The sequence below is a fragment of the Rhinichthys klamathensis genome, unplaced genomic scaffold, assembly GCF_029890125.1.
Source record: "Rhinichthys klamathensis goyatoka isolate OS25496 unplaced genomic scaffold, OSU_Roscu_1.1 h1tg000021l_1, whole genome shotgun sequence".
In the NCBI taxonomy this organism is placed as follows: Eukaryota; Metazoa; Chordata; class Actinopteri; order Cypriniformes; family Leuciscidae; genus Rhinichthys; species Rhinichthys klamathensis.
The window spans coordinates 1,185,861-1,210,118 of NW_026606572.1; the positions used below are offsets into that span (position 1 = coordinate 1,185,861).

The window sequence follows — 24,258 nt, forward strand, 5'->3', positions numbered from 1 at the left end:
GATTCAATAATCTGACTTCATTTTAAGGGGACCTTTTTAGAAACATAAAATGTGCCATGATTTGATCTCCAGTGGTCATTTTCGAGAAGATTAAACTCTACTCTTAAAGTTTAGTCAAAGTGCCCTTAGGTTACATTTCATTAGTCTAGTTAAGTTTGTCGTGGCTTTTCGGACAGATTCGGCATAGTAAAACGTAAACCATATAGAGAGTTTATGAGAAAATAAGCTCTGTGACAGCATAGCGCTCGGTTTTCCTTTTGTGCGAGACAAACTAAAACTGTGTGTGTAATTGCCAGTGTGTGCAGTTTGCAGAGAGTCGACCAGCGTGCACTGTACCTCCTTCAAACGTCTTCCCAGTCAATGGAAAAACAAAGGTCAGGACTCTGGAAATGTCACTCAGTCCCTGGCTCGGCACTTAGAGGTCCAAGGGAACCCGGAGGGGGGGCTTGGCCTGGCTGCAGGTTCCGGGGGGACAGAATAATGTGTCACACGGCTGCCGCTGCTTCCTCTTCCCCTGGTGGTTGGGGGCAGGCAGAGAGGCACGGTGGGGGCTCATTGTTACACTGCCTTTTCCATCAGCTGTCAGGAGAGCAGGGGGCCTGGCTAAATGGGCACTCTAAAATACTGCACGCCAGGGAGTTGGCCCTCTCAAAAATATACAGTACACCTAGCAAGCAGAAAGGATAGATTTGAAGCTTTCATATTTAATCACAAAAATGACATTTATACATTATGCGTAATAGCGCGCTCCTTATGCCCTAATTTTCACTTCTATCAAATGTGCTCGTTTGTCAACACTTGTGTTAGGGCTTAGGAATGTGTACTGTGCCGTTAGCAAAAACACTTGAACAAACAAAATTATTATTTCAACAAGTCCCAGGAAGTCATGCTGCATATCCATAATACTATTGGATTACTGTAACCTTTCAAAAGCGCCGCATACTACACTAAAAAAAATGAACTAGGAAGGTTGTGCACTTTACATAATATATTTATATTTAGTTTACTTATAATAATTGTGTTTTTTGACTTGAAATGTTTTTTTCTAGTAATGTCCACGTAATTATGTCTCAACTTAACAGTACAAAATCCTAATGCGTTGCCTAAACACAAACCATTTATGTTAAGTGAAAAATTCTTACATCCAGAGGGTGGCAGTATAGTGCGAGCCAACTGCCATTTTGCCCGAACTTAATTTGATTGTGTTCAATCTGCTTAAATATATGTAACATTTAAGTTTACTTAATCCACTTGTGTTGGATTACATGATTGATTTGTGTTGCATTAACTAAAACTGGGCGGTGCTTGTTAGTGCCCAGCATGCTTTGCATATGGTTGAATTAAGAGAGAATAAATGTTAAAATTGAGTGTTATTTTATGTTTTTTTGAGAAAATGACAAAAGGGGAAGACTTGATAGTGTGTAATTGTGTTTAATGTTCAATTACATTTGAATTATTAGCATCATTTAAATTACAGTGGGTTACCATTGTGGAGAAGAGTGGAGCATTTTGTTTGGCTGTGGACTGATTTAATTATTTCAACTATTTGATTGACTGAGCATGTTAATCTTAGCATTTAAGATGCTAATATGTGCTACTGCTAGCAAACAGCTAGCTATAGTCTAACAATTTAATTATGTGTTACTAAAATAAATGAAATATTAATGAATGAATGAATATAAAAAATACCCGAATCATGTCAGGAAGCCTTTAAAAAATCACTTTGAGACTACTTTAATAGGGTTGCTTAAAATGACTAATTCCATGATGTTGAAGTTACATGAACAAATTATGTTGAAGTTAAATGAACAAATTATGTTGAAGTTACATAACAAATTATGTTTGTTTAACATAACCTAGTTATGTGGAACCTGTTGACGAAATAAAATTAATTAAAGCCAACATATCATTTTTTTTTAGTGTAATAAGAGAGAATACGCCATCCATGAGTGTCCTTTCACTATCCCACAATTTCCATATAGAGTTAAAAAGGTGAAAGAAAAAACCAGAGCCACTAACATTTAGGGCCTTATTCGGAATAACTACAGACTGTACTTCCATGCAATAAAGAGTGGAAACAAGTGAGAGAAACAGAGAAGGGAGTGTGAGAGCGAGAGCTGATCAGATGATTATTTCAGCCGAGCAGGATAAGTGGTTGAAACGGAGCCGTGTTTGTCGCTGCGCTGCGGGTGATCAAGGTGAAGAAGGAGAAAAGGGTCGGCCACGCCCCCGAGCACACCTGAGATTGCGTTACCTGCCGTCTCTCAAGCGTCATACTGGGAGCGTGGAAACCCGAGTGCAGCCACGAGAAGAAATCTGGCCGTCAGTCAAGTGCTTTTGTTTGCAGTTCTACGAACAGGCCGGATCTGGTTTCTCTGCTCCAGAAACAAGGAACCTAACCAGAGGAACAGCAGAAGAGCATCTGAATACCGTCAATACAAACTACAAATTTCCCAGACTAAATCACTTGTCACTACAGAACAGACCCGCTCTGGAAACTTGAATGATAAAAAAAAAAAAGTCACTATTTATTTTGAATGTATCAAGGTCAGTGTAATTCTTTATTGCATCTTCATTTGATCGTTTCTGATTCAGCTTACTTCAATTATATTTTCACCTTACACAATTTAAAACCTCTTTTCAATGACAATGAAGGATGGAGGCAAGATATCACAGTGTTCTGGCAAATATCCACAATCTCAATTCGAGTAAGCTTTGTTTTTATAAACACCATGGGCTAGCGTTCATCAAAATCAGGATGTGAACACAATGTCATGGACACAATAATGTCAGGAATGCTTCACGGTCATATTGAATTCAAAGCGACTTTAAATAATTAAATTACCTAATCATCTGCAGCCATTCCTGAGGGAAGGAAGCTATTAGCAAGATCACTTCTCATATTTGTAGATGTGAAAAGAAAATACTCAATAAAGTCACTCAGATGTGATTGTATTTTATTCGCTTATATTCTAAAGTCATAAATACGGAGTGATTTATATGGATGTAATTGAGGCAACTCGAATTTTTTAGAAGCCTTAGCACCATCTTTTGATTTGGGCTTTTTTATTTTGCCCCATCTTTAAATAGACCTATTAAGAAACCGCTGGACATTACAGGACAAAAAAGGACTCGTAAGTGATGAGAGAAAAACAAGGCACTGAGATAGAGAAGGAGGGAATAAGGTAGAAGAGAGCGACGGAAATTAAGCATCTGATGTAATAGGACACTGTAAGTAGGCAAGTGAAAGCCTCCTCCTTCAGGGATAATTGTTGTTTAGATATACTTTTACCCATGTCTCACTCTCAGGTTATGTTTATACAACTTGTTATTGTGGTTTCTCTTCCTTTTCTCCCTCTTTTCCATCTCCCCTCTCCTCCTCTTCTTTGTACTTTCTTGCTAGGGGAAAATCTGCGAGGCTTGCTCACCAGTGCCAGCAACAGTTAATCCTTTTCCAAAGCACCTTAACTATGCTGGGAATTCTGCAGATGCTAAATAAAACAACGGGAACAACCATGCACTTAACACCAGCTCACGCTGGCAAGAGTGCCTCTGTCTTCAGATGCTCCGTTTTTTCATAAGTAGTTCAAAACAATCTGCTGTTGTGTGATAACTGTGTGTTTCTCTTGAGTGAGCTGGTAGCAGGGCCGCGCTGGGTTCAGCAGCACCGCCTCTAATCCCATTATGGCCGTTCACCTCAGATTACATTAAATAAATCAGGAAATATGCAAGGAGGAAATAAGATGTTTCTCTGCATTAGTTGACCAAAAGTGTCAAGCATTGATGACTGTCATACATTCATGTATTTTAAGATATATGTATAAAAAAAAAACAATTAAAAAAACAGAGATTTTTTTATTCATTTATTCGATTTTTTATAAAATGTATCAAAAGTGACAGTAAATACATTGCAAAAAAAATGTTTATTTCTAATAATTGGTGTTCTTTTAAACTTTCTATTCATCAAAGAATCATGCAAATTTTTTTATCATCCTTTCCAATATATTAAGCTGCAAAACTGTTTTACATTAATAATATTAATAAATGTTTCTTGAGCAGCATCAGCATATTAGAGTGATTTCTTAAAGACTGAAAATTCAGCTTTTTCCATCATAGAAATCAATTACATAAAAACCATTATTTTGTAAGGTAATAGAAGCTCAAGAAGCTATAGCTACAAAAGAAGCTGTAAACTAAACAATTCTCTAATATATATATTTTTAAATATCTTTGTTGTTAGTACTGCTGTTGCTGGTAACATGAAGTCAATTGCCCTCAAAAATGAATGAATGTACAAATGCTCTCCTGATAATGAAATGAGGGATTTTAATGTGATCAAATGCACCGTAACAGCCTTACCCTTATATCAGTTGAAATTTCCAAATTTTCTACACCCAGATTATTATTTCTTTGCTTTGAAAGGACATGGGACTTTTTCACACCCTGAAATGCAACCTTCAATCAGTTGTGTTGTTTTGAGATCAATATGATTTAGTGAACTCTCACTCAGGTAGACTGGTTTGGAAAAAGAGACAGTGGAAACAGGAGTAGTTTCAATACAGCACTCATTATCCTTGAGTGATGACCTTCAGTGGCATACTGTACTCCTCTGTAATCATCCTTCACTCTCCATCTCTTTCTCTAAATGCTAACTGGAGCCTTTCAAAGCAGCCAGTGAAAGGCAAAATTGGCCTATTGAAGAAGTTTATTAGAAATTGATCTACTCTTTTCAACTCACACAAGAGCCAGAAGACTTCGCAAACTTGTACGGACATGACACGATCACAGCGCGGCCGCATTCACGCTCACAGTCGACCTTTATTCGAAGAGTCACCTTTAGAACGCTGGGTCAGAGTACCGAGATGTGAAAAGTCATATAACGTGTATGCAGTTAATTATGTTAATGTATGAACTGATTGATTTTGCTGCTGTAGCGTGTTGTCTGGCAAATTGAGGTTTATTTTTGTGTGCTTTGACATTTATGTCCCATTACTGGAGCTATATACGGTATTGATAGATATTCTAAAGTAAATGTTAATCTAAGGTTATCTCATGAAGTGGTCTGGAAAAGTTTTACCTGTGCCTTGAGATATTTGATCAGCTCTAATCATTAAAACTGCGGACAGCAAGAAAGAGGTGTGGGAAAAGAGACATATAAAAGAATCCATGGCTTCATTTGTGCCTGTAGGAAAAAAAGAGAGGTCAGCCTTCTCACACAGGAAGGAAACTTTCCCAAACTATCTAAACTTTTTATGGTGAGTTAGTTTCATTTAAAAAAAAAAAAAAAGGTTTTATTCAGCAAGGATGCATTAAATTGACAGTAAAAGTGATATTTAAGACAAGTTTCCACACAAAATAAATTGAGCTGCACAACTGTTTTCAACATTGATACTAATAATAAATGTTTCTTGAGCATCAAATCCTCATATTAGAATGATTTCTGAAGGATCATGTGACACTGAAGCTGTGACATCATTTTAAACAATATAGTAAAATAGAAAACAGTTATTTTAAATTGCAAACATATTTCACAATATTACAGTTTTTACTGTATTTCTGATCAAATAAAATAAAAAATATATAAAAATTCTTACCCACCCCAAACTTTTGATTGGGAGTGTATTTATGTCAAAAGGTGAGAAACTGTTTTGATTCGAATTGACAGCAGTTTCAAAGGGCACCAAATGTGTCAGTATCTAAGGTCATTGTTACAAATGGGCCCTCTTTAGCTGCGATTTTGGTTTTCATTGAAAGATATATTTCAGTGACCCTTGTAAAAAGGATCCTGTGTCCGTTACATTGATATTGTAATCTAGTCCATCTAAATGGCAGAGTCTGTTGATCACTCACTGTAAGGGGTGTCAAAGGTCAGCTGCAGTAAGAGCTATCAGTGACATCCAGAGGAAACCAAGTCGTTGTTTCTTATGGTCACCCCCTGACCCCTCATTAACCTAATCTCCTCGACTTAAAATTATCAACAAACTGTGTGTGAGTGAGTGTGTGTGTTTGCCTGATTTTCTGATTGAGAAAGACACATTTCATATGGATTTTTGTTTGCATCCGTGTATTGCGTACACTAAAAGGTTTCTACAGTGTAAAAGGATTGGCTTTTTTTGGCAGAGGTCTCAGGTATTGGCTCTGCGCCTCCGAGAGAAATAACAGCTTTTCCTCAGCCCTACAAAGAAATACTGACACATTAGAAACAGAGCAGTTTAAAACAGCTCTGCTCCTCAGCTTATTAAGTCCATCAGCCATAAAGTCATCATTGTGTTTAAGGTTACTCTTCACAGAAACTGCATTACTCTCTTTTCCCCCCCTAAACACATTAGAGATGCAGGGTCAGAGTAATACACATACTCAAGGAGCTCACTGAAATCGAGACCAGCATGTGCATGAATCACTGCACTAATAGCCCACACTATGCAGCTCTCGCGCTCACTAAGAGTTTAGCCACAATGCATGCGTGTGTGGTGTGGAGAGAGTACTGGCAAATTATGTCATTAAAGGGTTAGTTCACCCAAAAATGAAAATTATGTCATTAATATCTCACCCTCATGTCGTTCCAAGCCCGTAAGACCGCCGTTCGTCTTCGGAAAACAGTTTAAGATATTTTAGATTTAGTCCGAGAGCTTTCTTTCCCTCCATTGTAAATGTGTGTACGGTATACTGTCCTTGTCCAGAAAGGAAAAAAAGACATCATCAAAGTAGTCCATGTGACATCAGTGGGTTAGTTAGAATGTTTTGAAGCATCGAAAATACATTTTGGTTCAAAAATAACAAAAACTACTTTATTCAGCATTGTATTCTCTTCCGGTTCTGTTGTGGATCCGCGTTCAGTGACGCTGATGACGTAAGACGCTGCTGACGTGTTATCAGTGCGCCGAGCTTCGTTTACAGTCTGAGGGAGACGCACGCTGTAAACAAAACAATCTTCGCAAACATGTCTAAGGATTTCGACACAGAGGAAGACTTGCATTTTTTTACCCAGCCATATTTATTTGAACCCGAATACACGGACGCACCAGATACACGTCAGTAGCGTCACTGCGGACTCGTGAACGCGGATTGACAACAGAACCGGAAGAGAATACAATGCTGAATAAAGGCGTAGTTTTTGTTATTTTTGGACCAAAATGTATTTTCGATGCTTCAAAACATTCTAACTAACCCACTGATGTCACATGGACTACTTTGATGATGTCTTTATTTCCTTTCTGGACAAGGACAGTATACCGTACATACATTTTCAATGGAGGGACAGAAAACTCTCGGACTAAATCTAAAATATCATAAACTGTGTTCCGAAGATGAACGGAGGTCTTACGGGCTTGGGACGACATGAGGGTGAGACATTAATGACATAATTTTCATTTTTGGGTGAACTGACCCTTTAAGATGAATTACTCTTTTTTAATATTATTATTATTATTATTATTAAGTACGTAATTAAGAAGGCATGCAAGGAAGGAAAAACTACATGAGCAAGAACTTTTAAAATGTCTATTTAAAAATGATTTGTAAAAAAATCTCAGCTGTTTTGAGTTACTCAATCTGAAAAGAGTTAATGCAGACTGAATTTAATTGTTATTACAGCCAGATGATTCAAATCGAAATTGTCCTTTATTGCCAGTATAATATGGCCAGTTTATACTCCAGATTTATTAAAATCCTGAGCAGACTGACCTTGATTTTTTTGAATGCATTAAGAACATATGATATACAGTATAATACATGGTAACACTTTAGTATGGGGAATACATATTCACTATTAACTACAACTTTTGCCTCAATAAACTCCTAATTTACTGCTTATTAATAGTTAGTAAGGTAGTTTTTCTAGCGTTTAAGTTTAGGTATTGGGTAAGAATAATGGATGTAGAATAAGGTCATGCAGAATAAGGCATTCATTTGTGCTTTATAAGTACTAATATATCCTAGTAATATGCATGCTAATAAGCAACTAGTTTATAGCGAGAATTGAACCCCCCCAAAAAAGTGTTACCATATATATATATATGTATATCCCTGTTCAAGTGCTCGTTAATGCAAATATCGTTTGCTACAACATTCAGACGGGAGGGTCAGAATTTGACAAACAAGTGACAACATGAAAGCATGGATCCATTTTGCCTTATATCAGCAGTTCAGGCTGGTGGTATATACATATAACACACACACACACACAGTACTAGAGGAAAGTAACCACTATTGCTAAAAAAAAACCTTTGTATATGAACACAGGGAGTCCATCTATATGTAAGAACTGAAAGAATTAGAGGCAGAGCTGCTTATTATTCACAATAGGAGTGCCACCTTAGTCACACCAGGGGCTTGTCACTGCAGACCACAAACTAACCGCAAACACACATTTAAAAAAAATCAAATCTATATGCTCTGTATCCTTTCATTTAGAAGGACACTATGTATTGATGCAAGCTTTTTATTTCATTTATTTTTTACAATGCACTGCAAAACAAAAAGACAGATGTTTTGGCATAAATGCTTCGAGTAGAAAATGTATCCGAGTTTTGTTTACGATAACTTACACAAAACATGAGCACTTGTGCCTGAGTCGAACTGAATGGGATCTCATTGTTGTAGAGCTCCAGTCATGATCTGAGCCAGACAGGCCATGTGTTCAGTATTAAGCGTGGAAGGTGCACTGAAGCTAGTACAGACACACATAAGCTTTTTCAGTGTTAGAGGAAGAACAAAAAAAAGTTATGCTCCAAATTTCTGCGTATTCTGCCAGGAACCTATGCATGCATAAAAGCGAGTCTCTGTAATGCATGTAAGCAGACACTAGAAAGAATAGGAAGAGTGAGAGAAAGAGGGACAGGGAAACAGACAGGGGGGCGGGAAAAAAAAGCAGTTATATGGCAGACAAAAGAGGACACAGAAGCTGGAAGTAAGTTGCTGAGCAAGAGCACCCGTGCCATGAAAACGTGGCAAAAGTCCCATCCCATTACAATGTCATTTCAGCCCAGCACAGTCTTTATGTAATAACACTCAGTGGGGTGTGTCATTATCACCCCTAACCCCGCTGCCCCCAATCCGTCACGCAGTCCTCAGGGCAGGTACTTCAACTGTCAGCGACTGTCCACGCAGACTCCATCCACTTCTACAGCTTTAGCCTGCGCTGCTGTACACGCTTCCATATCCTTGCCTGTCTTTATTTTTAAAAAGGGGGGGGGGCTGTATGCTCTTCCCATACAGCCAAGAGCAACAAAATCAATGACCAATCCATAAACATCAACTTCTTTTATTGCTGTTTCTTTCTCTCTCCCTCCCTATTTCAGATGTAAAAGCAACACAATCAGACACAGTCAAAGTTTATCCCATCACAAAATACAGAAGCACAGTGGGACTCCAGCAGCGGAATAACACAAACAATTCGGAGGCCTATTTTCTGACACCTGCTGAGAGGAAGGGCACCTTGTGAGGTGGGTCAAATGCGAGGAAAAAAGTCATTTGCAGTTAAAGTTGTCATTCTTTTTGTATGTGCTACAAGTAGTTTTCTAGGTACATATTTGATCTCAGACTGAAAAATGGGAGAAAGCCAAACAAAAACAAAGGCTGATCAGAAGAACCAAATCGATTTTTTTTAAAATACTCAAAATCGTTGTCTGCATAAACGAATAGATGTTTTTGTGCTAAATTGTCTATTATAACCCAAATGTAATGCTTTTTAAAAGGGAGTTCACCCAAAAGGGACCATTCTGTAATCATTTACTCACCCTCAAGTCTGTATGAAGTTCTTTCTTCTGTTGAACACAAAAGAAGATATTCTGAATAATGTTTGTAACTAAACAGATGTGTGACTTTCATAGTATTTTTTTCCTACTATGGAAGTCAATGGTGCCCCACCACAACTGTTTGGTTACAAACATTATTCAAAATTTCTTCCTTAGCAAGCCTTGTTAATATAACCTTGGCTTTATTGCATCTGTATTGCAGAGTCGTATGCAGAGGCGAGGCTAATCTAAGTATAAAAAAATCGGAGAGAAATGAACGAAGAGGGATAATTAGAACACGTACTTTTAAAATGATTTATTATATGACTTACTTGAAGATTTGTCGCTCGTGTCGTGATATAGCCCAACAGAACATAATATGCGGATTGCGGATGTTGTCCGCGTTTATTTCAGGACCTGGACAGCTCCTCAACAACTTTAGAGTGCGCCTCAGTTATCTCTTCAGCTGTACACTATGCCACATGGCCATTGTTTCTGATCTAATATATCGACTTCTGTGAGAAAATCGCGAGTATTGCAAATTCATGTTCGCACAGACTTCGGCTTACAGTAGCGTTGTGTTCGAAGTGATGGAAGAGTGTATTGGGAGAGAACAGTAGCATTGCAGCTGCGCTGAGCTGTGAAATTCGCCAAACAATTGGGATCACTGTTCGTCTTCCTCTCGCCTTTCCCCTCAATTAGCATAGTCCGTTGTGGTTGATTGACTACCATAGCCGGGCAGGGTAAGTGCTTTTGTCCTCTAATCACATGAGGACAGCAGGGGTGACAGGACACAGGTGAGGCCAAGACTGGAATAGATTTATAGCATATTTATAAAGCTAAGCATGGGAACTGAAACATGCCTAAGTCTCAGAGACCTTTGCCATTTCTATAATTCAGGAATCAAAGCCAGCTTGATCTTTAGAGTGCCACAATATGGTTACTTCCGAATCCTAAACCCCACGCAAAACGACTTAACGGGACAATCTGATTGTGAATGGGTGTTTGAGCCCCGCTGATCTCAATTAGCCCTTGTTGACTCTGTGGAGGATTAAATTAGCCGCATAAAGTAAGACTGAGCCCTCACTCAAACTGAGGAAATGTTGGACGAACACAGACTTTCCATGGTATTGAATGAAAGTTGCTGAACTCAAAAATATTTCACATTTAATAGATAAATCAGTAATTTGTGAAAAAACCTAATTTGTGAAAATGTTTTTTTTTTTACATATAATGTCCATGTGCAGTCAACTCGAATTCATATAGCCTCAACCTAGTTGGAATGAGAAAACCCAATAAAATTAAGAACTTAGTCTTGAATCTCTTTAAACTACTAGCAACTATGCACGTTGGCATGCTAAATGGTGTCAGGAAAGTGCGTATCAATACAACGAATGTTATTTCTCGTGTCATTTATACGCCAAAAATAGTTTTTGCGTGTATATGATACGCAGTTTTCGCGTGCATATGATACGCACTTTATGGCGTGTAATACGCACGCACCCCCTCCCCCTAATCCTACCCAAGGGGTTTTCAGTGAGTAGCATATGCACGCAAAAAACATTTTTGGCGTATAAATGGCACGAGAAATAACATTCGTGGTATAGATACGCACTTTCACGAGACTGTGTAGCCTAAACCCAACCTCCACTAAACCTAAACCCAAGCTCCTCACCTAGCCGCAACACTAAAACTTCAGCATGACACAATCTCGATCCCAAGAGAGCAATAGTCTAGTAGTAGTAGGCTAAGTCTCATTTTTTCATTTTGTCCCCAAAAAAACAACAACAACAAACAAACAAATAAAACAAACAACAGTCAAATTATTAATTTCAACATTTAGGCTACTCTTTCCATTCATGCCAATGAAAAGCATAGAAACTACAAAAAAAATAACACAGATGGTTTGAGTAAACCTATATTTTACGCTTTTAGGTGGACTGAATGAAATAAAATTAAAGTTGTTACAAAATGTCAATTAAGTGAATTGTTTAAAGTAAACTGATCATGCATGGACTATAGGCCAAAAGTCCAAAAGAGAAATGACATTAGGCCAAAATTAATACAGCAACAATATTAACAAGGGTCAAAACGGCGAAACTGAGTACAAACGACGAGTTATTAAAGTTCTGAGAGGCACCAGGATGCGGTGGAAATACAGTAGGCAGATGCGTCACCGCGCCCTGATTATTATTCCCGCCTGTCGCTTTGCTGTAATGAGCGCGCGGCCGACTGTTGGCGCGCTGATTACCGGTCCTTGGGGATCCTGTGTTTTTCCTGAGTAATTGATAGTTAGACTCCGCTCTAATTAAATACGCTGTCTGTTTCATTGATGTAGATTTTTTCGCACCAGGGAGAATGAATTGGGCACAGTGAGAGAGAGCAGGCCTTTACGTTTTATGAATCGTTGTTAACCCTGAACCCCAATGGACTATTCAGAATGCATATGGCAAAATGAACACAACAATATGTTTCCAGTGCACAGCCATTTTAGTTCACTGTCCTGAGAAGGCTGCGCATCATTTTATTAGGCCTTCGGAAAGTTTCTCCTCTCTTTCCCTTTTTGCTCACAAGGGAGACATTTAAGGTGTTCTTTTCCCACCAAATCCCTGGCCGCTTCCTGGGACGCTTTGCTTTTTGTGTGGTCTCATGGCTTGTCTTGCTCTGTCACTATAACTCTGAAGGCTTGCCCCGGTTTCCCGCACACCTGCGTGGCTGCCCGGTCCCTTCAGGAATTCGCTGGGGCTTGTAATCAGCTTTGTGGAGCCATTGAGTGCACGGCTCAGTGAAACTTCCCAACCTCACAGCGCGCTGGACCGCTGAATGGGAGTCACAGCGTGGGGCGCCTCTCCAAGCAGCGGGCCTGCCAAATTCCAGCAGAGTCTCTCACAATCATCCTTACACAGACCTCTCTGCCGAACACGAGGGCGAGAGAGAGAGAGAGAGAGAGAGAGAGAGAGAGAGAGAGAGAGAGAGAGAGAGAGAGAGAGAGAGAGAGAGAGAGAGAGAGAGAGAGAGAGAGAGAGAGAGAGAGAGAGAGAGAGAGAGAGAGACAGACAGTTAAGGTACGAGTAGTTTATTAAACAAGCAGTTTGCTTCATAAGCGCCTTGAAAAATTTATAGCCTTGCATTGGTCATCTAGCATTTTATTTGTATTTTTTTTAGATAAAGCAGTCTAGACTTTTTGAACAGCAGTCGTTTTATAATGGTAATTGGATTCTCAGTGATGCACAACAACAACATGAGAAAATCTGTGAAAAGCAATCCCATGAGTGCATCACTAAATTAGTCCAATGAATTAGTCTACTGTTTGCTCTTCCGAGCAATAATGACGCAATTCAGACAAAAATCGTACTGAAACTTAAGGGGCTGATTTACATGCGACAATGCTCGGGCCCCTGGTCCGTGTCTGCCGCGGCTAAAAGAGAATGTTGGTCACGGTGTGGAACAAATCATTTATATTTAGCAGAAAGACAGAAACATTTTGCTAAATAAAAGTTTGAACAAAGTTGCTTTTTCGTGGCGTTGTGCATATGCTTAAATTACTGCTCCGGAATCGCAGACTGCAGAAATTACGGCGCAGCATCTCGCCTCTTGGAAGGGCGCAGGATTAAGAGGCAGCAAGATTGTTAAACATGTCAACGTGTAATTGCACGATAAGGCCCTCGCGAGGAATTTATTGGCCCAGTTGCTATTTCTATTCCTCCCTAATCTCGTTCAGCACATTCGTTCCGTGCAATCTGTCTCCGTAATCTTCTGTGACAGAGCAGCGACCAATAGCAGCGTACCGGGTTTTTTGGAGAAGGGAGAAAATATGCAGAGGCGTGATAAAGTGATGCTAATTATCCCCATTTAGGACAGCGAGTGCAAGAGATCGGGAGTTTTCATACGAGCCAGCAGTGTTGATGGCTTCCCAGCACAGAATATATCGGTGGCTACAAGATAAGGGTATCGCACGTTGAGACGATTTATTGGTTCGAGTCCACCGCCACCCCTCCCACCTCGAACTCCATCCCATCCTTTTCACCCATCCCACCCCGCGTGCCTTCCCCTCTTTTGGCGGGGTGGTAAATTATTTTGGTTAAATTTACCAGAACGCTTCTCTTTAACCTGGCAAGTGCCGTGACTTGGTTCTCCGCCTCTCTATTTTCGGCGCTTAATCCGTGTAGTTTTTCATCTGGAGATATACAAAAGGCTCCTGACCTGAGTGGACATTCTCATATGGGCTAGTAGTGGAGGGGAAAGGAAATTGTGTTCAGAATAATTGACCGTTTAATGTAAGATCTGTTTTCATGAAAGAAACGTGGCTGAAATAAAACAGACACACTCTAAAAAACTGTTGGGTTGTTTTAACCCAATTTTGCGTCAAATATGGACAAACCCAAACATGTGGTTAAAAATGTAATGTACAAATTTAACCCAATGGCTGGGTTTGTCCATAGTTGACCCAAATTTGGTGTCACTATTCAGTGCTCTGTTAAAAAAATAAATGCTATCGAGATCGTGCAATTTATGACGTATAACAGTTTTAGCACTCCTGACTCTGTTCTGCTTCATATTTATTTCAAGTGCGTGAAGTGGCACTTGCAGTTTTGCAGGCCTCACATGCGCATCCCAACGAGAAAAGGGACGTCTGGTGCCAAAGGGTGTTGCAGCTTTGCACTTCTGACACTTGTTGCTAAACTAGCCCCATGACAGCAGGTAATTGTAATAACCTTTGACTTTCTGTCCCAGAGGTCAGCGTGTTTGCTGGCTGATCCAGGTCATTGTTAAGCATCCTTCTGCCCCTGCTTCAGATCACATTATGTTCAGCCACAATTCTTCACACGCAGGGACTCGAGAATAAATAAGCAACAAAACTAGGAAATGAAAACGTTCACACACTTTTCATATAATAAGAGACTACAGTTACTGCAGTACAAACACGTGTTTTGATTGAGTATGTGGGCCTACTCAAACACGTTTCATGTGTGAATTGAAATCTACTTTAAAAAGTGAAACGAGCTATTATTCATTGTCAGAAATATTATAAACATCTCGTGTGAAAACCTTTTTACATATGTTTTTAAACACGCAGATGTACTAACATAGGCGAATTCATTTTCAAAAGTAGCCTAATTAAATTCAAAACTTACCCAACAAAATCTACCTACAATTGATTCATTATTATAGCCAACTCCTATGGTTAAAATAAATCAGGTTTGCTATAGAGGTAAACGTGTGAGTTAAACAATAAAACTTTTGAACTGCAAATATTATCGTGATAGACGAAATGACAAAGTTAGTTAATGCAATTTCAGTGCAATTTCAAACCAACCCTTGATACACGTATAATAATAATTTGTTTTCAAGTAGGCTACACAAAATGATACACCTACCAATCAAAGTCTACAATTGAAAAAGCATTTGTGAAGTTAGTACACAGCTACAGTCTAATTATATAAGTAAACATATTTAAAATACCTTTACATGAGTGATAATTACAATTTTGCAAGGCGACTTTAACAACATTGAAGTTATCATAATATTTGTATTCATGCAATACAATATTTATAATTTTATTCTCTAGTTTTCTCTAGTTTAATCTTTGTTTTTAAAAAAATAGTATCCATGTATTATTAATTTAGTTTACCTAGACGGCATATTAGAAAGGCAATTACACTTAAATAAAATGACTCAAATTATAAATTAATGACAAAAGTACGACACACATTTAAAATAATCATTAAAGGTCTACAGGCCTATATACAATTATTTTCCCACAAAAGCTTCTAATGCATATTTATTGTAATATATATTCAAGTTCCTATGACGGGTGACCAAGTGTGACCTATTTAGAAAATACGTTTTCCCAGTTTTGATACTTTCAAAGATCTCATTAGTAGCACGTTGAAGCTCGTAAAATACACATTAAAACTAAAAGGTCTTAAAGCAAAATAAAGTATTAATACCTGCCGATTAATATTTTGTCTGTAATCCACGAAGAGAAAGTGTCTAATAGAAAGTGTAGTAAACCAAACACATGTTAAATGACAAAGTCTGATAGGTAACAAAACTAACACCAATTTAGGGCAGAGTAACTTTTTCTCCAATTTTATTTAGACCATGAATCAACGCAAGGTTAAGATTTGAACTGGCAGGAATGCATGTCATAAATTATGTACAGCAGCAGTGACGTGCCAGTCTTTTGAAATATTAAAACTTATTCACAATTTACAAGAAATATTACAACATAAATCTGGTACATTAATTCACGTATACAAACGTTTTGGTAAATGTAATAAGCAGAAAACTCTTTATGGGCTCTCAAAAACATTTCATTGTGTTATTCACGCTAGACTTTTGTTATTATCAACTCAAAAAGTCAATTTGCACAGAAACTTAAATATTTAAAGGATAACAGTGTGTCGCATATATCTTGGCGTGGCCAGAAACGCTGTCAGAATCATTTTTAAAGACGTCATATTTAAACAATGTTTCACTGAATGTGATGCATTTCATTAGATCTCAGTTTCTCTCCGAACTGCAATCGAAACAATATTTACCTTTAATTTACAATAACATCATAAAACAATCTGTACAAAAGTAGTTTAATGACAATCTAAAAAAAAAAAGAAGAGGTAAATATTTTTGGTGGAGTGTTACCCATCACTTTCCATCAGCTGTTTCAAATATGCGTCAATGGGACAGTTCCGTTTACTCCGGCAGTTGTGCTCTGATAGTGCTGCGGTAAGGCATGCAGTCTGCTCTGCACAGACGGATCCCCGGACTCCCCGGTCGGTAAATACATGCTTATCATCTCTCTCAAGTCTCCGGTGCAGGGGACTCGGGAGTGTGTGGTAACCGGAGGGCTTATATTGGGTTCGGACTTCACGAGCGAGCTCAGCGTGCCGATGGCCGCAGAAGTAGCGACGCTGGAGTTTTGATGCTGCGCGTATGATATCCCACCGTAGCCGGACGGAGAAGCGCTCATGTAGCTCTGGGAGTTCGAGATGGGGCTGTACTGAAGAGCAGTCATGTCGTAGCGGTGCATGGGCTGAGGATTGTGCGGGTGATGGTGATGAGCGTGGTGATGGTGAGACCCACTACCTGGGTGCTGGCTGTAAGCGAGCTGAGCCTCCTGCATCATCGCAGCCGCTGCTGCCGCGGCGGCCACCTGTCCGGAGTAAGTGCCGTTCGCCCAGCCGTTCATGTGTGCGTAGCCGGCGCTGGCCGAGCCTCCGTGACCGCCAGGACTCTCCAACCTCTGGCCGACCCCTGCAGGATTCATTCCGACCCCGCCACCTGCACCGCCGAGCAAGCCGCCAGCCAACGAGTACTTGTCCTTTTTAAGCAGGGTCTTGGTTTTGCGCCTCGGTCTGTATTTGTAATCCGGATGCTCTTTCATGTGCATGGCTCGCAACCGCTTCGCCTCATCAATAAAGGGCCGCTTTTCAGCCTCTGACATCACTTTCCACTCAGCACCGAGTCTTTTGCTAATTTCAGAGTTGTGCATTTTGGGGTTCTCCTGAGCCATTTTTCGGCGCTGGCCCCGGGACCAGACCATGAAAGCGTTCATGGGTCTTTTTACGCGGTCTTGGTTGGCTTTGCTCCCCGAATTTGGACCCGTTTGCCCCGGATTCGTGTTGGTTTGGGGTCCAGGGGAATGAAGGTCCGTCTCCATCATCATGCTATACATTCAAGTGGCTTAAAAGTTTTCAGCTAGCAGAGAAAAAGCATGAACTTTCGGCGCTCTGTAGTCCGCTTGAAGCAGGTGCTTCACGAGCCAGTGGAGCTCTGGTGAAATGTGGAATTCAGCTTATTCCCAACCGTTTGCTGTTAGTTTCAGGGTCTCTTTTTGCTCCTGTAGCCTGTTTGTGTCGTCTCCGACTGCCGTTTCACATCCACATTAATTGAACGTGCATTTGAGTTACTTTTCCTAGTGGAGTTGAAGAGTTAGTTAAAGCGGCGGCCATATGATGCGTTTTGACAGCGATTAAAATGAGCGAGCGGCCAATGGGGTTCCAGTGAGGAGCGATTTGCATGGAGTTCGGTGGAGTGACGTAGACAGCGAGGAAAGAACTAGTAGGCGGGGTGCGCGAAGGGTCAGCACCGCCCCCTCTAAAGTAGAGTAAATACTGAGGTAGCAGTTTGAGCCTCTTCAATGGTTGCAATAAATGAACAAGAGGACAAATGGTAGATTTTATCCATTTAGATGACATTACAAGATACGATCTAATTCTTTATAATAACTGTAATAGCTGCTATGCTCCCTCGTGACGTTTTGCCAAATCTTTGTGTGTGTAAAAAAAAAAAAAAAAGCGTCTAGGGTAGACAGCCACTTGTCAGCTATATGTTGCTCAATATCTCTGATTATAAAAATGTTAAAGGAAAATAAAATCGGTCGAAATTAATTTATCAATTATAAATGCTTAAATGCTCACGTATGCTATGCTTAAAAACGTCGAATGAGACCCTCATTTCACTTTGCATTCAATTAGCCAACATCTTTTTTTGCCAAAGATAATCAACACAACCAATTCACTTAATACCTAGTAATTGTTTGACTGGAACAAAATAAAACACCATATTATTTTAAGAGGTAAACAACAATTTTAAATCGAGTTTCTTAAATCGAGGATACTGCCGTCTGGTGGTGCACTGCTAAGATTTTGTTGCGCGTAAAATGAATACGGAAAACTTAAGTTATCTCAAAATAAAAATATAGTGGATGCAAGGCAAACATGAAGGCGTTGTCTGAATGAAAATCAGACTCAAGCCTATAATGCAAGGATAATTGTACAAAATGTGATCCAATCGCACAACCAATCGAGAAAAATGTAGCTGGACAGCAAAAGTAGCCTATTATTCCGCCATCAACTTCGAAGACACACAAGACATATCATTTCAATATATATTCTTTAGAGATGTTGGTAGCCTAGTCTGTATTTTTGAATAGGCTATGTGACGCAGCTATAACAAGAACGAAAACATGTTTTGACAAAAGAGAGTCAGGGCTTTCCATTGCCCAAAAAACAATAGTTTAGATGGTTTTTCATTTACTTAGTGATGGTCTCCAGTGTCTAGCCACTCATTTTATGTTGATAAAATAATTTGTTTCTTCATCTTTTTTCCTGATTTTGATTAAAAGAAAATATTATATTTTGAGAAATGCAATAATTGTATGAAATAATTTTACTACACACTAATAAATATGAAAGGTTTTACAAATTAATTGTAAGTAATTGTTTTTTATTTATATTTGTTGTTTAAAATATTCCAACACGAAAGCAAGCCCGTCAGCAGCACTATGAACAATAATATTATAAATAGCCTAATTATATATAGAATCCTACATTAGTAGAAATTATAGTAGGTATGTTATTATTTTTTAAATTAAAAACATAAAAATGTGCCATACAAGCTCCAAAAAAAAGCCATTTTTTTTGTAATTTAGTTAGTTATGGCAACGATTGGGCAGATTAAATAACACATTTTTATTTCATTTTATTTAATTGACCTTCGGATTAGAGCGCTAAACCACACTGTGGCCCTCCTGAAACAACGTGCACTGTCAGTTCTCATTTTGCTTCAGTGTCGCGCTCTTCACAGAGTCTTTGTTTTGCGCGTGCTGGGGGCAATAGGACACTGTTAGCGCACGTGCGAGAGCTGGGGTGTCCAAAACACACACTATTGTAGTAAAAATATTAGAGAGATGTCCTTGGTAATAAAAAAAAAATAAAAAAATGAAAGACTGAAAAGCAAAAATGAAGTGTGTTTGCAATCGTACAGTTCATAAAACATTTTGTGACAGAAGCAGGGAATGGGGATGGAACGATGGGGACTGGGATATAACATAGCCTACTCTATATAATGTATGATGCCAAAATATAAATAAGCGAAATGGGAATTGATTATTTAAATCAATCAGTTTAATAATAATAATAATAAAAAAAAACAATTTAAATATTTGTAGCCATGTGTGTTGAGCTGTTCATTAACGAAAGTATTTCACTGCAAAATTAAAGCGTCCTAAACTTGTTTGTTGTTGTAGACTTGTTTAACCTAATTTGGTTGTTTAAGTCCTTTGTGTGTCTCTTCTTGTGAACAGGTCGACTTAACAAGGGCTGTGGTAAGACGAGGCTTTAAACGCTTGCAAATAACATCCTGTTAAACAGATGATATATCAATCTGTTGATCAATACTCAATCTAAAAGTTCATTTCATACAATATTCACAAGATCAAAGTTATTTTTTATTTATTTATTTTTTACAGAGAAAAAAAGTCGTTTAATCAGCATAAATATACTGGTTTACATATTTTCAAATTTAATTTAATTTAATAGCATTTAAACTTTATTTAAAGGTTACTTAAATGTAAATTCACGTAGGCTACACCTGAGCATAGCAGGTTGTCTTTTAAAGCTGCAAATGTACAAATTAAAAAAGAAAAGGAAAAGGAAAAGGAAAAAAAAAAACTTAACGAGCAAAACTGTCTGACTTCCCTCAATAATTGTTCCCGCTCAATGCTGTAAATACGAACGCGTATTATATAGGCTATCTTTCGACAAGTCTTCCGGTAAAATGCGACTTTACCGACACTGGACCAACCGGTAGTCTGAGAGAAAAAAAGCTAGTCTCCGGTCTGTTCACAAGGGGGGAAAAGCGCGTTAATATCTCTTATCCGACACAGTAGGCTATATCATGCGATCATGTAGCTCAGTAGCCTATAACTGACGACAATCACAGCTTTCCGTTTACAGGCTTTATGGCGTACTTACGAACTTCATTTAATCTGTTAGCCAGGCGACATAATTGTCTAAAAATATCAAGTTTCTAGATGAGAACATTCATTTACAATCAGTTAATATATCCAGATGTAGCCTAAGATTTTTGCCGGAAAATAATACATATCAATCTAAATTTGGTTTTAAAGCTATATAAACATACGTTGCACTGTCCCTCATTTGCAGTGATGTAAAATCGTCCTTACCGGTGCTATCGCTGTCCTAACCCAGCCAAAGCCACTCGCCAGACCGCCATCCTTGCTAAAAATCTACCCTTAGTGTGCCAAGGCCAGCCATACCCAGCTCCCAGTCCCACCACTCACTACACACTGAGGAGAGAGACAAGAAAATGAAATTTATTATAGACTCTAAAGACAATTTCAAGTTATTGTTTCTCCCGGCGAAAGGGTTCCTTCTTACATAATAAAGCCCCTTTTGTGTGACGCGGAACAATACAAAACAAGTATTCTAATAAATAGCCACTTTTTTGTTCCCTCTCGAGAATGAATGGAATTGAGCAGTTGGGTTTGAAAGCAGCTGCTCGCGCATTCAGGAGAAGGGGGCGGAGCCCTGGCGCGAGGCGTCTCTCCTCCTTGGAAACGAACTTGAAGAACTGACCCGGCGGCAGCATCACCGAAACAACGGTCTGCAGCCTTCACTCCGACATCACCTCTAAAGTCTGCTGCCCCCATCGCCCCTGCATGACTCTGAAGAGCATTATACGCTCAATAACTAACCCAGTAATTCTCACTCTTCCTAAACTTAACAATTAGGCCGACCTTAAATCCTGATGAATCGCATAAAGAGCACTTATAGCTTAAAAAAAAAAAATAAATAAAAAAAAAAAACTCATTTCATACACAAAAATCATATCTGCAGACTATATTGTTAGCTACACACACACACACACACATGGTTGACGTTAACTTAAAATCATATTTAATGTACTGTATATTTTCCAATAGTTTGAAATCAAACGGCATTTAGACATTTAGCCTGTTGAAGACCTCTGTTCTTGTAGTTAAACTTTAGTAAAATAATACCTAATAAAAATATAAAAATTAGAAATAATTATTCCACCAAACAGTTGTTCAGTAAGGCTGTTAAAAAAAAAAGAAAAAAAAGTTGCTGCCTTAAATTTATTAATACAGTCACCTTGGATAAGTCTTTTAAACTTAAATTGACTTTAAAAAATGAGTTGAATCTTGTATAACTTTTGTAAAAAAAAAATTAAAAGTTTCAAATTGCTTAACTTATTTTGATGAGTTAAAGCAATGTAAAAACATATCTTGTCATAACTTATTAATCAAATAATTTTTTACAGTGGCACAACTTTCACTATGTTAAAATAGGGTACATATTAAATAACTTTATAAACCACAAACATGTTTCTTCTGAATCCATTCAAGGTTTTTGGGCAGCAGCAGCTTGCCACCACATGGTTCTGACAGGCTTTCATAGTGGAAAACTGTTGTGTCGTCGTTCAGACGAACTCACAGAGAGAGACACATCATTGCCATCTGATGGCAAACATTTACCTTGCCTTCGATCTCGATGCCCCGTGCTCTCAAAACTTTGGGCATCTTTTCACTTCTTCTATGATCATCAAAATTCAAAACATTTCAATGCCACTGCAATGCTCGTTCAGTTAGGATAAAGTATAGGGAAAGAGTAAGGCTAACACATAACATATATGTGCATGCTGCATGTGCAAGATAACATTTAAATTGCTACTCCACAAACTCACTTAACCTGACAGCAAACATCAACTCGCTACTCCAAAAACATGAAGTCTTGAGGGTTTTTCCATCAGCTGCAAATAATAGCATTTTTTCCCCAAGTAGGCGCTCCCTCAGCTCCAAGTTAAATGCCATAATGACCTCTTTAGGGATATTATCAATGATTGAAGGGAATATATTCCAGACAGTCTAGACTTCATCAGATGCCTCATGATACCCAATGAAAAGAAAGCCTGTCACTTGTTAATACCTAAAGGCAACCACTGCAGGAGAGCCAAACCACACACTCAGGCACCGAGTCAGTTCGCAAGTCAGTTTGATTCTGCACACTCAATCCAATTCATTTCTCCCTCCCTCATACATATTAAACATGGGAAGAACTTCAACATGTAGACGGCAACTATGTCTATTTACACAGATTTAACCAAACAACCAAAACAAAAGAGAATGAATACTGAATAGCATTACGCTCTAGCATATAATGAACAGTTTTATGAAAAGTAATTACATGGCAACAGGCAGCGATTAGGTTTATCCATGTCTAACTGCCCTTAATTTTATGCCGAAATGTGCATTAGAGCTCGGCGCTCTCCGGTGCCATAGTGTGTGCAGCGTCTTCGCAGAATCATTAGCCCCAAACAGAGACTTGTTGAACCCCATCAACAGCACGACTCTGAGCTCCATCACTGCACAGTTCATTAATCTCTCACCATGGCTTTTCTGGCTGCCAGTGGTTAAACACCCCTCTCTGAGTATAGCTCTCCTACACCAGGATACCGCTGTGTTAATTTCCTCTCTCTATTAGCACAGCGCAGTTAATCAGGTTTCCTCTCCCCAGTGGTGGTATGAGCAGGAGAGCCGCGAGCAGGTGTCAAGCCTGTCTGTGTTGCAATCTGTCTCCCAACTTCACCACTGCAGGATAATGGAGGACTCATATGCAGCTGATTCTGCCACTGCTATTGTGTCCAATCTGTTGCATTAAACACTTGGCACACGCAATTACAAATAATCCTGCCTTTTCCCCCCCTCTGCCACAGATCTTCCCAGGCTCTCTCGCTCTCCTGTGTAAACAAACACTGTAACCCTCTACTAGCAGGCCTCATTAGTATTTGTCGATATCGCTCTGCTGGGTGGAATGATTTGCTTGTTTTTGGCAATTACGCCCTCATTACGAAGATTAGTTTGAGCGAAGTCGTGTATGGTTGCCGATCATTATGTTTAATCAAATGGTAACTCGATTCATCAAGTTTTATCAGTGTTAAATGAACTCCCAGGGAAAGTTTCATCTGCTTGAAATATTTTACAAGGTTATGCTGAAGCCATTAGTTTACTGAAAAAAAAAAAAAGTTTGAAATAAAAAAATGAAATGATTTTAATTAAAAAATTGCAACATCAAAACGTCTGGGTGTCAAAAAGATTCAGGGATGCAGCTAATGGTAAAAGTGAAATCACATTTGATGGCATAACTTCCTCGGTCTGTTTACAGATTCATATGGTGGTGCAGAGAAAAGCGCCCTGTTGATTTATGCATCATTAGCAAAAATGCTAAATATACTGAAAGGCGGAACACATTTCGGCATAACCCTTTGTACTGAGATGAAACAGCAGTCACAACACAGCTTTGAAGGCTCCTCATATCTCTGTCCAGAGCTGTCTGCTGCCTTGTATGTTTTAAGACACACACAAATAAAAAGAGAGCGAGATGAGGCCATGAGACCAAAAAGGAAGAAAAATTGTCGGGTCAAATCTAAAGGAGTGTTGGGGCTTTTAAGTCCAAAGAGGTCCTCCTTTCCTCTCCAAAATGCATCAACTTCACCAGACTTGGTTGTGCTAACTTACCAAATCTCTCAAATTAAAGACAAAATTTGGAGACTCTGTCAGAGAAATATTTCAATATTAAAAATTTGAAATGCACCACAGTAAATGGTCAGTGCAAATGTTTACTATAAACCTTTTGAATTCTTGCTTGTAATTCTAAAAATAAATAAGAAAATATAGGTAACAATAATGTTTTATAAT

The 24,258-nt window shown here is 38.8% G+C and overlaps 1 protein-coding gene and 1 long non-coding RNA gene across 2 annotated transcripts; both read right to left on the bottom strand.

Moving 5' to 3' along the window:
- Nucleotides 1–106: 106 nt before the first annotated feature.
- On the bottom strand, nucleotides 107–21,127 carry LOC130076116 (uncharacterized). The gene is made up of 3 exons (XR_008805607.1): nucleotides 20,707–21,127; nucleotides 2,255–2,395; nucleotides 107–667 (listed from the first exon to the last, which is right to left on the bottom strand). It is a non-coding gene; the product is annotated as an uncharacterized LOC130076116 (long non-coding RNA).
- On the bottom strand, nucleotides 15,800–17,981 carry sox1a (SRY-box transcription factor 1a). Its single transcript, XM_056241019.1, has one exon. It carries the CDS (start codon nucleotides 17,410–17,412, stop codon nucleotides 16,402–16,404), a length of 1,011 nt encoding a protein of 336 aa, XP_056096994.1. The 5' UTR covers nucleotides 17,413–17,981; the 3' UTR covers nucleotides 15,800–16,401.
- Nucleotides 21,128–24,258: the final 3,131 nt, after the last annotated feature.

Excerpts from the sequence above, each read along its gene's own strand:
- sox1a (XM_056241019.1), bottom strand. The coding sequence starts at position 17,412 with ATGTATAGCATGATGATGGAGACGGACCTTCATTCCCCTGGACCCCAA.